Genomic DNA, 16,840 nt, shown 5'->3' with positions numbered 1-16,840 from the left:
TATACTTTTACTCCTTACGTAGAGTTATTTAAGATATAAGTGTACATATGTAATCATTCCTATAATATAGTCTAATTGGTAACAACTAGTACGTCTCTGTGATGCAATGCATTGCGCTTTGGTGTCGTAGGTTATCGTCTCACAAAACACATGCGTTACGAGGAAGATTTTCCAAATACCGGAAAACATTTGAATCTGTTCTTTCCGTCTTCAAACATTCCTGGTCTTTCAATCGGCAATCACATCCTGTTATTATACGGAAGTTCACTTCCACTAAAACGATCGAATGAAGTTTCATGAAGGTAACTATGGAAACTTGGAAACCACCTTCATCTCAATCCAGATAGTTAACTGTCAGCCTTCAAAAGACGCAAGGATTCCCATTTCACACGCCTTTAGTTGATGTAGATGTTGGTTGAGTCCAGATACTGCCCAATGAAGTTGTAACAGTACTGGTACTGCTCCTAAAATATATGCAAGACATTCTCATCAGCACTGACTCGCATTTGTATAATAATTTACAAACTAACTTTGTCTGTTGTTTTGAAAAAAAGTAAGTCGCACCCTATGTATTGTTGAAAAACTCTTTTTTATTTATTTTATAACAAGACGAAAGCCACTCATATAAAAAACGATGCAATTGACAGTTAGTAATTGATAAAACGAAAAGATTTGATCATGGAAAATCATGAAAAAATCATGGAATTTGTATGATAATTAGTCATAATTAATTATAGATTTGATTAAAGAGGTTGTTAACGTAGAAGACATTTAGAGCATGAAACAGTCTAAGTTATTCGTAGCTTATTCACAAACTATACATGCAATTATATGCATGTTTACCAATTATGATTATATCGATTCAACTAAACAGACTTCGGGACCAAAAAGGGTCTAATGGTGTGCTACACTGATCCTCGACCCTCATGAACATTAAAATATCTGCCTGCATGTGTTACTACGGTTGAAAATATTTATTCTATAAAATGTCGTTGCACCTATGCTATTTCGTTTGATTAGATGCTAATCCATCAACCCAATCATCAGAATACTTACAATGTGTCTGAGAGCTGGTGGCCGTCGGACTTGTATTTGTCTAGACGTTTGAAATATGTCCACTTCATTATCCATCTTCATTTGATCTCGGGCGTTTGATATACAACAGAATAGTCCACTCTGTGTGCATCCGTCCCTAAGTAAGTAAAACGGCCATGTGTATACAATTTCGACTACTATAAACGACTAAACTAAAAGAGCTAAAACTGTACCCGCGGGCTAACTGATATGCATCCATGCTAACTCAATTAGTTGTGTTGTTTTGTCCTATCTTGATATTAGATATCAGTCATAATAAAGCTAGATTCTGCTTTATGTAAATTGATATCAGGTTGTTCTTACATGAAATAAAATACACTTTTCTCATTAGCCTCTTCTTAGAGAGCAACTCAAAATCATGTTATATTTAAATTATTCAATGGTTGACTCTAAAGTCCGCGAAGTTGGTCATAGCCTTGTAGTTGGAATATATTCTGGCAGAGATTACATGAAGCACTCGTTTAATGATAACTTATCTGTTGTAGCTGATACATGTAGTGATCAAATTGTAAGATATTCATAGACACAGATCCCATTTCATTTTATTTTACATATGTTTCGGAACAATTAGGATATACAAATTTCATTCATCATTGCCACTGATGAGATGAGGCCTAAATTTACGAAATGATCATATGATGCAGGAAAAATATCTACTTCTTAGACATTCTGCATGTACAAACATACTTTTTAATATGTGCTTGATTTCTTTGTATTTCTTATGATGATTTAAAAGAAATTAAGCGATATTTCTTGATATTCGTAGCAAAAACATATCCGTTTCCGAACGAAGGGAGTGTTAACGTGTACTAGGCATTTAAAGTGACTTTATACACACAGATACAACCAGTGCAGAAATAGACAGTTGGAGGAATATAGCCGGTAAAGGGAGCTAAACACTATAAAAAAATATCACAGCAGAAATACAATCGCCTCTACACAGCTATCATGTTGTATTTATAACTGACGTTTCAAGTTCATCGGTTGATATACTGTAGAATGACATACAAGTGGAAAGACTTTCAATTCACAAAAAAACACACTGCTTTTATAAATATTGATCGCCTCATTATTTGTATTTATCAGAGGGTAAACTTACTGACACATGACGACCACGGGTTTTGTATTGTCTGACTGTCGACGACTGTCCAGTTGCTCCAGCAGAAGGAGAAGGGACGAGTTGGAGGGGGGCAGCAAAGAATCCGATGACCACTCCTTCATAGTGAAGATCCGTATTGTCATGTCAGTTTTGGATCTCTGTAACTCGAAGAAATATAACAGTAGTGGTTGAACACCATAGCTTATATATTAATGTACCCCTTCTTCAAAAAATTAAACATTATGTTTTATATAAATGTATAGCTATAATTTATTGAAGTACTATACAAAAAGACAGTGTTGCTAACAACGCCGTGATCGGTGTCATTTTCACGTTTTTTATCCGTCACGTATAATGTGAGATCATATCTTGAAAAATACTGCAAGGTGAACATCACAATACATGTTCGCTACGCTCATCTTGTTATCTAAACATGTTTTCTCTTGACTTGAAATGTTAGATTGCATTATAAAATATGCCCATATATACAGTAATGGGATCGCACAACGTTACACGATGTGCGGTGTGCGCACGATGTGTGCACGATGTGTGCACGATGTATGAACGATGTGTGCACGAAGTGCGAACGATACAAAAATGAACGATCATTGTTTGCACACATTTGTGCTGACGATGGACGAACGTTGTGCGATAACAATCGTGGTTGGTGTAAATTGAGGAATGCCTCAACAATATATAGGGTTTCGTGCATGTGTTTAAACACATACACTTTATTATTTAGTATGTTTCTATATTCTAGCTGCATATATAGGTTTATCTTTCTGTCTATCCTTTCTTAAATTTAGAAATGGTGTTTTCGGTGATTTTTAAACAACCTAAATCGACACATGTAAAAGTACAACACAGTCTCGACAATACAGGTAAACAGAGCCACTTTGTACCTGTACCTGGACTGTAGTTATCCCCGCCAGGGGCACTTACGTAACTCGCCAAGGTGTAAAAACCAAGTGAAGGGGAGCTATATAGACCAAAACGAATGCAAATAACAAAACGTCCAATTATGTTTTCATAGCGGTCAAACGGTATCACATAGCAGCTCTATGTGTCAGGCACAGGCCAGTTAAAACACCGGTCACTCATCAAATTGTTATTTACCTGTTCTGTTCCATTGGAGCTAAACCCATACTTGACAGTCTAACGGTCACTATAACCACAGTGTAACACGCATTGTAAAATTGTACATAATCTTAATTATTGTGATGAGAAATTACAATAATAAATACAGTTCACATTATTGCAAACGAACCTTCCGTATGTTTTTCATTCTGTTATATTGATCAACAAATTGTACCGAATCGCACAGTTGTGCGGAGAGAAGCGCACAACGGGGCGAACGATTGTTAAATTGCACAGTTGTGCGCACCATGTGTGGACGATGTGCGGACGGTGTGTGAACGATGTATGCATGGTGTGCGAACGGCATTTTTGGTGCTTTGGGCGGTCACACAAATGTACCTTGCTTTTTATGTTATAGTCAGCAATATCAACGTCGGGAATGACCGCTAATGCATTTTGCTTCCTAAGATATATCCCATGGGCTTCATTTGCCTCGCTCTCTTCTCGAAGCCAGTGCTGTAGAAAGACAAAATTAATTAAAATAAATTACAAATAAATATTTACTACATGAATATGGAAACACATCCTGAAAGGTTTCACATTTTGTTTTGTTTTCACTACATCTGGGACATAACTATTAATGCGATATATATATGCATTTTCAAAAGAAAATATGAAACACTGAAAATCCCTATGTATGTCTACAATGAGAAATAATCGGTATCGTTGTATCATCAAGATTAAACGTTATATGAGTTTTTTGGAGTATAAGAGATTCGTTATACAGGTCTTGGGTTGGGTGGTAGGATTCATGTTTTGTGTTCAGATCTTAAGTACCTTTCGGTGCAGGGTATATACTGTAAGATCCTGATTGGAAACATGTGACCACCTATTCTGCCAAAGACATGCATAACTAAAACTGTTGAAATTTTCTTCTCACCTCTGTAGGGGTACCTAGGACAACGATGTTCTCACAGTTGTAGTCAATCACCATCGTCCACAAGTCATCAACTGTGCCCTCTAACGGAAACTGTGTCATAAGGTACCCTGATTTCGACCTGTGTGACTAAAAAGATATTGAACGAATAATTATTAAGCGCATTACCATAACAAAATGCGGAAAATGTCGGAAAATATAAATCTGCAATCAATGGCTTACCTGTAGCATAACAGCATTGATGTAGTCATTCCTGTCGCCCACCTGTGACCGCAGGTAAGCTCGATACATGTCAACTAAACAATAAAAAGTGAATGCAATGTGTAATGTTGTATTATAATAAAAGATATAAAATTAATTTATTACAAATAAAACAGTTTTCATACCTGTTTCTATTCAAATGCTTTGCTGACATTCATACAATTTTATTTTAAAGTGCACATATTTTTTGAAAACGCTCACATAACGTGTAGTACTATTGTAATATTAAACTATACATACCTGCTTTAATAGACATTGTTCTGTTTTTGCTCTTGTTTTCTTTCATCATTCCTGCTCTGTAGCAACTCGAATCATATTTGGGAATGAGAGTCTGAAGATTCTTGAAAAAAGATAGATTTTTTTTTATTGCAATCTCATTGATCCTTTATATAAAGACTGTTTTATTTTCCGAATCTTAAAAAGCACTCACTTCAAATTCTTTTCGTAGCTTTGTTTGGTTTGTTGGTTTTCCGGGCGGAAGCATTTTTCTCAAAGTTACAGGAAAGTCTGTATCGGAAATCAGAGTATCCTGTAGATCGTGTTTCTGGACAAGCAATTCGTGAAGAGCGATATACTGTTCCTGGAAAGTCAATAAACAGGTATGTCATATTAGTACAGGAATGGTAACAAATTGTATATCGTTTACTTTTATTTCTCTACTACACATTGGATAAACCGGCTAGGAAATGGTAAACAATTGTTGTTACCCACCAATGTGTAGCACTCTTGACATGATTTCGTTGGTCAATATGTTATTCATGACGTCAATCTGCGACAAGCATAATGTTTTTTTAAACATGTGTTTCGGTTAATTGCACAATTTGAAAAAAAAACTAACTCATGTTTTATAAGCAACATAACCAACCGTTTGGGAACGTACATTGTATATGTAAGAAATAACTATGTAAATCAATGCTTATTTTGGATTTTGTTTTTACTAAAGGAGTTGCTGCTATAGTTTCTTTTTATTTTACTATAAAACTACCTGTCAACCGTTATTCTCTTACATGAGTTTGAACCATATTCATTCGGTTCTCTCGCATTTTTCTTATGTAACTCGAAATATCCACTTGTCCAGATTTCTTTTCCTCCTTTGAAAGAGCATCTAGACCTATGAAGGTTCCCGTCCTCCCGAGTCCAGCGCTGAGATAAAGAAACAAAATACTGGTAGTCAGGGATATTTTGTTACAAAATATGATAAATATCTTCGCTTTTTGTTAAACACACTAATTGTCAGTCAGAATTTGGAGATGCAATCAGATACGAAACTAAATATTTGATGTGAAATCAATTTTCTGATAGGCTATGGTATTGCCTAACAACGGTAGCTTTCTAAACCTAAATAATGTGGCAATCCAGTTTGGCCCCATACTGTCCCACATGAAACGTAAACATTTTAGCAAAAAGATTTACTACTTATTTATGTATTTATAATCGGAAATCTAAAAAACCAGCGGCGGTCAATCTTGTTCGACTCATCTTGCCATTTTAATCTATCTTGCTTTTTTGTGTTCAATATTTTTCTAGTTTTTTAACAAGGTACAAACCATATGTGTTTATGTTTGAAAAAGGGTACTCATCTGACCACACTGAAAAATATTATCGGTGAAAATAAAAGACAATCGTAACGATATTTGACAAGACACAACTTTATACAATTTTGACTAAAGTATTAAAAGCAAATGGATATTGACAAAACTGATAGCACAATTTCAGCAGGAAGCGTGAGGAAAATCGTAAGAATTATTATACTAAGAATTTCAAATTTTACTGAACAAACCTTAATTGACTAAGAAGAACATATTTATCCATAAAATTGAGGATGAGACACCATCTATTATCTAATACTATATATTATCAAACCGACCTGATTTGTTCTAAAATACCCCAAACCCTCCCCAACCCCCCTGAAACATACAACTATGGAAAAAAAATATGGACTTAATCTTCTATTATTATTAATATTGTTTGTCTTGTTGTTAAGCTTTCACAAAGTAACACACTTACGGGTGAGTACGAAAGCTGTCTTTTGTTTTAAAATATATCATACCACTGCGTATACCGTCTATGGAAGCCATAAAGGTGACCGTTGTCAGTTGTAATAGCAATACCTGCAGTGTACAACCATCTGCCCAGTAAGATGTGTCCTATATGAGGTCACACGTCGGTGGAATAGGACGAGTTCAAGGGTGTCTGGAGTTCCGTGGTCCGGCCATGTTGTAAAGTGGAACTGGTGAACCTGACGCTCTTTTTTTGTCTACAAAAATAGAATATTATTCTTACCGTACATATCAAAGATTTACTACTTTTCTCATTGTAACATGTTTTAAATGTATTTGGGGGGTTTTCTAAGACAAAACTCCGAAATCTGCACATTAATGACAATTCTACATATATTTTAAACCAACACAAACAAAGAGGACTTGTTTGGTTTTACATTTAAATCATTGTATACGTAGTATAAAAGTTGTAATGCAAGGTAATTTTCGTAAAGGAGTTCAACGTATCACATTTAACATCGGTATATTTCTGTCGTTAACTCACCTACATTTGATTAAACTATTGATTACTAATATGGTTATATTGCCATTACCTTTCTGTGTGTCACTGAAATCTCACGTAGTATATAAAAAGCATACGTCCTCTCTCGATCGAGACTGATGTTTAAATGCTTCGTTGATAAAGGTTTACCTTCGTCAGGCCAGTATTGGTGACATTTGACCTAAAATGACGTGAAATCCAAAATATGCAAGCATAATATAAATTAATCAAAACAATCTATACAAATGTACCAATATAAAAGCAAATATTTATTAGCTTTCATATTGATCTCATAGATTATGGTTTGAAAACAACAATAAGTAAACCAGCTTTTTTTTTCAATCTGTGAACCATTAAACATGCAGTATTTCAATGACTAAGTATTTGTAACTGATAACACAGACTAATTAATATTTTATTTACATTGCCGCCCTCGGTAAGATTTGTAACCATGACGATTTTCCCAGTGTTCAGTTGCCAAACCATCCTCCAAAAATCGTCCACCGTTTTTTCCTTTGGTCCTAGAATATAAAATGTCAAGAGTGGCACTACGAAAATATTATGTTGCTTATTGTAACTCACGTTCTTTTTACAATTAAGTGGATACGAGTAGGTGTGATAGTCAATATTTATAGTGACGGGGTTGTTTTAAAAATGACGTATTTGATAGTACAAATTTCATTACTAAAGGACTCAAATAAATCATCCAATCAGCAAGTGTTTCATACGTTTGTAGTCCCTATCTAAAATTAGTTCCGGCTAATTACTGGGCCACTGAGGAAGTTTAATAAGGAACTGATGACAGATTTTTAGATAAATAAAATGTTCAGTTATTTAACTTTTGAAAAATGTATACTTTTGATATGTTTTCATGTCTGTGTGCGGATTTGCACAGGGCCAAAATGTCTGGGGGCATTTCTGTTTTGGGTCACCGGTTTTGCTTGTAAACTTCCGGTTGTCAACTTCTGGACGCTGTGACACTCCATTATGCCACTAAACCTATCAAAAAAGTCATTTGTTTAGCCTTTGCAAGGTATGTATTGATGAATCTAGACAGTTGTCACTGGTGTTGAACTTTAAATATTAAAGTTATTAGCTAAAATGTTTGGTAATAACACATAATAAATTATTAGTTGTGTGAGTCCTAAGGGGCAAAATTAAATACATAATATAGTCTACTTTTTGCTGGTTTATGAGAAGAACCTTCGTTAACATTACCTTGACATGCGACATAAGCTTGGCGGGTGTCGGTACTCTATCATTTGAAATAAAAAGAAAATAAACATATTTGTGATTGACTGTATATCATTTAGAATGTTCCAAGTAATATCGAAACACATTTAAGATGCATGACTTATTTCCAAATACCTATGAGATCAGTAATAAAAGATATACCAAAAGTATATTTAAATACCTTCAATACATCCTACGCAATAAATTCAAATTCATTATCAACAGTCAATATCAAGTCAATAACGGTACAGTATTCATTGTATTTCTATGACAATCCTACATTGTACATGTATCACATCACAGCCGCCGTTCAGCAACATCGCTATGTACTGCATGTCCGTTGAACAGGTTAATCATTTTTTTGTAGTGGTCATAAAAGAATCCATCAATTACATTTTAGCATTTGGTACGAAAGACATAAATTTTATTTGAAGAAACAAAAACTGTGGTAATGTATTCCTGGACAAAAAAGTGGTGTTTCTTTCTTAGACAAACATATACACAGGCTTACTTCCTAAATGTCTTATACATAAGGCCCTACATGATACTTTATACGATTTCGAAAATACGTTATTGACTTACGTCAATGTAATTGGCGTTAATGTAGGTCGAGTCAGGATCATTCCCAATTTTATCCAGTATGACACGGGAATGGTCATCTGAAATAAAAGACCGTTGCTTTTTAACCAATGTTATTAGCTGTGAGATGTTTCACTTAAAGAATATGATATCTGAGTGGTAGCTACCAGGCTTATCCAGCATACCAACAACTATGCTGTAGTTTACAAATCGTTTAGAAATGCTTGTTGCACTGCCGTAAAGAAAGTGGTGTATTTAAGCTTTGTAATTTAAATCGACGTCACCTCCTGACAATTCAACTGGTTCATCTCTATGCGTTCAAAAGGTTTATTATGCCGTTTCCTTATTAAATTAAGAGGAACAGGTTAGAAAATAAATTGCATTTGCCGAAAAGGCGACTGTTGAACGCAATACTGCTTTTTCATTTAGTATAAATCCTCTGTAAATGTTTCCCAAAAAGTTAAGGAAGATTTTGATGTGGTTAATATTGATAATTAGTGATAAAAACATAATCAATACTTTACTCAAAACTGACATACCATGGTATTGTTGAGTTACCACAGTTACAATGTACTGAGGACAACTATGACAGTGGGATGCTCGTGCACCCCTTGCTGTACCCCTGGTTTAAACATGTACTAAGTGCGCGAGTCAAATGTTTTAGAAGAGGACACACGACATTTTTGATATATCACCACCATCCTTATAACCATAGCATCATAAGTAGAGAGGTATAGCACCATATCTAAAACAATTTATTCTCGTTATCTCTATTCTTATAGCTGAGATGAATTTAGGCAAATACACTCATCACCAACCTTTATTTGGGCTACTGATGGAATCCATATCCATTCTATTCAAAAGCAAACATTAATTTCGGGGATATGTAGGAGTTTTTAAAAAAATCATTGTGAAAAACCTAAGTGACCGCTCATCATGACCGATCGGTTAATCTCCTGGTAATGTTAATATGTATATAATGTGAATACGATTTGACGAGGCAGAGTGCTGTGTTGTTTGAAAAAGGACAGAAGAAACAAGATGACATGTTTCCCCCATTATTTCACACGCATAACACTATATATAAATATATTTGTTGTGTAACAGAACAGATGGTTTTGTAACTAAGATTTTTTAAAGGAAAATGATAAATCAATAGAAAAGAAATATTTAGATCACAAAATATAATGGGCACCATGTTAAAGGTGAACTTTTATATTCCCTTTACATACTTAAAAGAAGAATAAAGCTTACTTTCAACAAGCTGTGTCTCGTTTTCTTGTAATGTCTGTTTTTAAAGAAAACTGCTGTTTCTTTACCATTTCCAATATAACTACTTACAAGGAAATGTTGTTTTGAATCTGTTCTTTGGTTTATTGGATGCTTTGGCACCTACTAGGTGAGGATGCACTGCTCCCCAGGGCAACTCCTGTATATAATATACATTACAATGTATCACTTTTTACATTAGTTATCTATAAAATCTCAAGGTTTAAATCATATATATACAATGCACGATACAAAACCCAACTGATAAACATAAGTCGTGCATGATCTATGATTATGTAAATTATATATATGATTTATTCTCTAAAGAATTGAAAATCAAAGTTAAAGTAAAACTCAAATATTTACTTCCTGATCCTTATATCGATTAAACACTGGGAGAAACAGGGATGTCACTATTAACATTTATACATTGTAAGTAGTACAGTTGTGGGATCGCACAACGTTACACTGAGTATAGACTGAGTATATTACCAGACGATTACATTACCTTTCTTTTACAAAATTAAAAGCGTTCTGACGAGTAATCTAACTCCATCGTTTCTGTGTGACGCAAGTTTATATGTTTATCAAATATCATTATCATTTTAAATATCATTAAAGAAACATTTTGGTATGTATAAAAAAAAAATGCAAATATGAGTTCAAACGTTAAATTTAATTAAACAATTATTTTTTTTATTTTCTACTTGCATTCTGCTTGTTTTAATGTTTTATCTACCATATAAAATAAATGTAAATTAGTTAAAACATATTTAATTTTCTTTAACATTAGAGTTGCACCATACCTTGAATTCCTTCTTAAATTCTTCTTCTTCATTTTCCAACTTTTGTGGTATCATTGCTCGGATGTCATCAATAGAGACACCACCCGAGGTGTACATATTGCTATATACTACCTCTTCGTCCTTCTTACCGACATCACAGACGTTGATGTATTCGATCGTTTTATCATTCGTAACAGCTATAAGAGTTGGAACAAGAATGAAACAAACTGATGACAAAGAAAAGAAAGTCTTTCCGTCACATCAGTATCTTAAAAAAAATATCGTTCAATTATACATAATGCTGAACACAATGACATGAGATAACAAATGAATACTGTTGTACACAGCTGTTAGTGTTATTTACTATTAAAAAAATATATGATATTAACACAATGTCATGAACTTTATGTATTGCCTGTTATGTGCAGTTGCCCTAGTGATGGTATGCTATCATGTGTCTTTACCTCGAGTAAATTAATTTTCAAGTGGTAAGAAGACACACAGTTTGCCGAGTGTTTGTTTGTTTGTTCATGTACACAATTTGAAAAGTAACTAATAAGAGCTACATAAATATAAAAGCGAGCCACCAGGCCTTATGTCTGTTGCCAAAAGAGGTTTTTACCATTATCCATATCCTTATATATGTGTGTTCGCCAAGAAAATAAATATGGAAAGAACAGGAATTGGCAAAAATGGGAATAATGAACAAAACAATTTAAAAAGCAATTACAAATTATCAAATACCTGTCATATTGATGAGTTAAAGCTGAGAGTGCAAGTTAAAAAGCTTTCAACTGAGATTAAAACAAAAACAAATCTGGTTTTGAGATCTTCTCCATCTATTTCGACTAACGTTTCTAGGGAAGTACGTGCCGACATTTTAGTTTGTCCTTGCTTAGTAACTAGTGTGGGTCTCTCAGGGTATAAAAAGCGCATTACCTGTCAAACCGGTTATCACATGCCAAGATTAGAAATGTTTGTTCTTTTTTACCATTAAGTATCATTATTATTATATTGAAAGTAAAAACACATACATGAAATTTGAGAAGGTTTTCTATGAATAAGCTGGTTAAATTATGCATGTTGTCAAGTATGCATGTTTTCAAGTACATGTACATATATGAAACTTGATAGGATTTATTATGAATAAGTTGGTAATATAATGCATGAAGGCCTACTTAAAACCATCCTTATTATGTAAATGAACGAATTACATAACGTACCATAGACTCTATCTAAGAAATTGTGATTGTCTTTTGCTTATTTTTGATCACTAGACTTATTGCACTCGTGACATGAAACAAACCTTGATATTTCAATTTGATCTACACATTAGGGGCAACACCTCTGTTTAACTTAAAGGTTGAAATATTTTTTCAAAACAATTATTTACTGTTTTGGTATGCCATATTTGCAAGTGCATGCATGTCAATTTTTCTGTCTGTGGACACTTATTCCATTTCTTAATATATAAAACCTACGCATTGCAGTCTTCGATGTCTTATGGCTTTTGCGCCCTGATGTGGCAAGAGGCAGGGATGACGTATTCTTTGGGTCATCATCGTACTCTGCATGTTGTTTTGTTTGCAAGGTTCTTCTGAAAAGTGGAATATTTGTCAAAAATGTTTCAGCAACACTGTTAGTTGTTGTCCTGACCAACGCACCATGTATTGAACCAGTATACTACAAATACAGTTTACAACAATTTATTCCACAGGTATAAATATCATTACACATTTATTTCGTAAACATATCGAAATAGGCTATGTAGTAAATATCAAACCTCACAAGATATTTGTTTTTGTGAAAAAAACACATGTCTCCTCTATTAAAAAATGCACTTATTTGACATTTGACTTTGATGTAAAAGTCACAGCGACCTATTGATGATACACTGCACATTATCTGTGGTTGATGCAGTTTTTAATAGTTTAGAAAGTAAGGCCCATGAATGTAATTATTAAAAGAATTTGAATAACCAGAAGAACCAGTACTAAAATAGCATGTCTCCTCCCATTCGAATGGGAGGCATATTTACTTAACCTTTGCAAAAGAAGGGACCTTGCTGATTCTTGGTGATATTTCAATATTTTGCTGATTTAACGTTTAATATGAATAGTTTTGCTATCAAACTTTTTTCAAAAATATTGAATGGAACAAAAAAAAATACATTTGTTTTTCTAAAACACCGCCAAACATGGGGGTCTGTGTGCTTCGTTTGTATCCCATTATTATTTATGTGTGTGTGTTGGGGGGGGCTCTCACTTTTTCTTTCGTGGTCAAAATCAAATACCAATAGTACATATTTTTCCATCTTGCTGCATATTATTACCCTCATATTGAACATTGTAAAGTTGAACAGCAAAATGGAAATTGCTACAATTAATGCGACACAATGACGATTAAAGTGTCAAAAAGGGTGTAATTTTGTCCTTTCATGCAGCGTAAAAAATACACTTTTCAAAATGTCCACTGATTGGTCTTTTTTTTAAATTAAAAAAATAGGTTTTACAAACGCAAAATACCTAGTTTTTGTAACTTGTTTCAGATGCGTGTTTGGTTTTAAAACTAATCATAATTTGTGTCAAATATTACAAAAATCCGTTACAAGAGATCAAAACGAGACTCGTCCTTAATCTGTCATTTTTACTCTGACGATGAGCCGTCTTTGAGTAACAAATTGACAACGTTAGTCGCGTGAAGCTGAACTTTAAATCGAAGACACCAAACACAATTGTTTATCAATCGTTTACCTGGATCTTTACCTGCAACCTTGCTATCATAGACGACTTACTTCTTATTAATAATAATAGTGACATCATTGTTTCTCCCAGTGTTTCCTTGTCGCAGTTGATGCAATTATCACGATTTTAGTGATCGATGTCGAATACTGACAAATGCACTTACAGACAGTTATCGAGAAATTTTCCAATGGTTCACGATAAATCAATTGGTAAGACGATTGTCGGAAATACCGTAGGGTGTGATACTTACCGTCTGAGGACTATGACGACCACTATTATTACGAAAGCAATGACGACAACCACTCCAACTACTGCCCCTGCATATGTTCCGACTTTGGTATTGGTTGTTTCTGTCAAAGCCTCCGTTTCTACCAAAAGTAAACAAGATATATCTGTAAAAACATCCTTATGTGTATACTCAAGGCAGGGAGGGGGGAAGGGGGGGGGGAGTTCACTACGTCTTTATCAATCTTCATTACTTCTCCTCTTTTTTGATAAATTGGAATGTTTCAGCCAATGCAAAACAAGAACAAATAAAAACAGCAAAAAACAACAAGACTATCTTACCGATACACACTCCGTCTTGCATGTTACAAATGTTGTTTTTACAATTGGTTGGACACGCCTGGCTGCAGTCGCTGCCATGGAGTCCTGGGTCGCATTCTGTGAAATAAAAGAAGATTAAACACTGTAGCATATTTCTTTCATAGTCCATTTTATTACGTAGGGTTTACACACTGTCACATCCGTTTCTACTAAAAGTAAACAAGATATAATATNGGGGGGGGCTCTTTGCGTCTTTATCGGCCATCAGCAGCATTACTTCTTCTCTCATTTGATAAATTGGAGTTGTTTCAGCTTATGCAAAACAATAAAAAAAAAATCTTACCAATACACACTCCGTCTTGCATGTTACAAATGTTGATTTTACAATTGGTTTGACACGCCTGACTGCAGACACTGCCATGGAATCCTTGGACGCATTCTGTGAAATAAAATAAGGTTATAGCATATTTCTTTCATAGTCCTTTATCTTACGCACGATTCACACACTGTCACATCGTCATTCAAATGCATCATGGGTAATGCCACAAATCATTTTGTATCACAAATAATAGTTAATGTATATTTGATGAAGACCAAGAACCAGAAATAAAACTTATAACTTAGGTGACACAATTTACAAAGCAACTAAAGCACTAGTCGAAAATAACAATGTTTTATGGAAAGTTAAAAGATAGTAAAAACGGACCTTATCTCAAATCGCATAGGTATGGATACATAACAGATGTTTCTTTATCGTATAAATTATGAATGCTAGTTGATTAATTTTAAATTGCCTATGACAGCCAACTCAGAGCAATTCAATGTTTCAGTGAAGCTAAGAAACTCACAGTACCTGCATCACTCATTAAACGTTTGAAACAAAATTTATTCTAGAGTGATTTAAATAATCAAGAAAAAGCAATTTTATCCTTTCAGACCATGCTTTTCATCTCTGTTTTCTAACTGACCAAAAAAAATACAGCAAAACTTCCTGATGGTAATTTACGGACAATCGTCTGAATCTCGATTAAAATCGCCCTGATTTACTTGATCAATACATTGTAGTCCTATGTCCAGAAATGGATATACTGCTACCTGTATCGTGCATTCATATTCAACCCGAACAATACCAACACATAACCATGTTTATTCAAAATAATGATTCATGAAATAATAAACATCTCACTTAATAAAGCCAACATGTATATGAACACCATGCCTACCCTGTGCTGTTTTAGAGTATCCGTAATACATTGTATATCCTTCTTCCATAATGGAGAATATCATTGTTTATTTTACTATTGTAAAGAGTGGTGGAAAAGTGTATTTAGTATTTGTTTACCTCAAACTCAGCATAAAATACGCAATAACAATGTACATGTACATAGATTTAGACTGAATCCGTATATTCCACTAACCTGTGCATTCACCGTTCAGTTGTTCACATATGTCATTTTTACAATTAGATGGACACGTCTGATTACAAGTATTTCCATAGCTACCAGATGTGCAACCTGCAGCATAAAACAACAAAATTGTATGAGACAAAGAATTAAAAAGAAAACGGACAATGAATAATATCAGCTGTATTAGTCTGTATCACATATGGCTACTAAAAAGAAACAACTTATGGGAGTTTAATATTCCAGACATATCATTTGAAAATATGTATACGGTTTACTATAAACGTCCGGTTTTTTATTTATTTTTTGGAGGAGGAGAGGAGGGGGTTATTCCATTTATCAATAATCCATTATTAAAGAACAATTTGAATAATGAAAAAAAATAATGATACTGCCTCATATTTCGTTAAAATCGTATGCTTTTTGGCCATTTTGGTATTAATTTCAAACAAGAGTACGTAGAAAACATGATACGCACGTCCCTAACTTTGTCGAAAAGAGTGCAGTTATTTATTTGATTTTGGTGAATAGATAATGATCAAGCTGTAACTTTTTTTAATAAATTCACAAGACCAGCAACCACTGAGGTTTAATAAATTTGTATTAGAGATGAATGTTCTGATGGTAATAATGTACCTCTTCCCACTCATAAAAAGAATCTGAAAGTAACTGCAGACTACATTTTGGAATAATTAAAGCGTAAGGGTATGGTACCTTCAACTTGTTTAGTTCATGTGCAAGAAAACTATTCTTTGATTGTACTGAATATCTATGTAGCAGCCCTCTGCACAATCTCTCACATATTATAGACCTTAATCTTCAGACGGAAGAAGTTGACGTGATCAAAATAGACTTGAGTGCTTCCTGAGCCGTTGTCTGTAAAATGTGTATCAACTGGTGAATAGAAGGACTGTCAGATCAGATAAATTCAGCAGCACAGTTCCTAATAAATGCATTCTAGAGAGGGAGAGGGGAGGGGGGTTAGGTTGTGTTGTTATAAAATCTAAAATTCTATAACAATTGCATAGCCTTTTAAACAAATGCAATATGAAACAAATATAGATTTAGATTTGGAAATAGTCCTGTAGATGAATTGTTTGAATGGATGATATTTTTGGTAATATGATGAATTTCAACAGCAAAATTAATGTATGAGAATGATCAATTATTACTAAAAATATTTAGTGGAGAAGTGTCAAAATCATTGCATTTAAAAAGCAAAGGTCAATGACTCTCTAACAAATGACCCGATAAAACAGGTATCGAACTAA

At 34.0% G+C, this 16,840-nt stretch overlaps 1 protein-coding gene across 3 annotated transcripts in view; it reads right to left on the bottom strand.

The window, feature by feature from the left end:
• Nucleotides 1-6: 6 nt before the first annotated feature.
• Nucleotides 7-16,840, bottom strand: part of LOC110455877 (receptor-type tyrosine-protein phosphatase epsilon-like) — a 58,588-nt gene continuing 41,754 nt past the window's right edge. For 2 of the 3 annotated variants that reach the window (XM_021506287.1, XM_021506288.1), the window contains 21 exons: nt 15,585-15,680; nt 14,510-14,605; nt 14,188-14,283; nt 13,871-13,988; nt 12,358-12,473; nt 10,898-11,073; nt 10,164-10,251; nt 8,826-8,902; nt 8,229-8,265; nt 7,434-7,531; nt 7,063-7,191; nt 6,581-6,726; nt 5,477-5,612; nt 4,900-5,049; nt 4,710-4,809; nt 4,431-4,504; nt 4,212-4,337; nt 3,671-3,787; nt 2,195-2,352; nt 1,057-1,192; nt 7-464 (listed from right to left, as the gene is read on the bottom strand). In XM_021506287.1, coding sequence (XP_021361962.1) covers nt 396-464; nt 1,057-1,192; nt 2,195-2,352; nt 3,671-3,787; nt 4,212-4,337; nt 4,431-4,504; nt 4,710-4,809; nt 4,900-5,049; nt 5,477-5,612; nt 6,581-6,726; nt 7,063-7,191; nt 7,434-7,531; nt 8,229-8,265; nt 8,826-8,902; nt 10,164-10,251; nt 10,898-11,073; nt 12,358-12,473; nt 13,871-13,988; nt 14,188-14,283; nt 14,510-14,605; nt 15,585-15,680 — 2,339 coding nt within the window. In that variant the 3' untranslated portion in view covers nt 7-395. The remainder of the gene's footprint in view (nt 465-1,056; nt 1,193-2,194; nt 2,353-3,670; nt 3,788-4,211; nt 4,338-4,430; nt 4,505-4,709; nt 4,810-4,899; nt 5,050-5,476; nt 5,613-6,580; nt 6,727-7,062; nt 7,192-7,433; nt 7,532-8,228; nt 8,266-8,825; nt 8,903-10,163; nt 10,252-10,897; nt 11,074-12,357; nt 12,474-13,870; nt 13,989-14,187; nt 14,284-14,509; nt 14,606-15,584; nt 15,681-16,840) is intronic. The other variant, XM_021506290.1, reaches the window with a different exon arrangement.

The sequence above is a fragment of the Mizuhopecten yessoensis genome, unplaced genomic scaffold, assembly GCF_002113885.1.
Source record: "Mizuhopecten yessoensis strain PY_sf001 unplaced genomic scaffold, ASM211388v2 scaffold8393, whole genome shotgun sequence".
NCBI lineage: Eukaryota > Metazoa > Mollusca > Bivalvia > Pectinida > Pectinidae > Mizuhopecten > Mizuhopecten yessoensis.
Note: the sequence above shows the minus strand (reverse complement) of the source record. Positions and strands in the feature narration are given on the sequence as shown.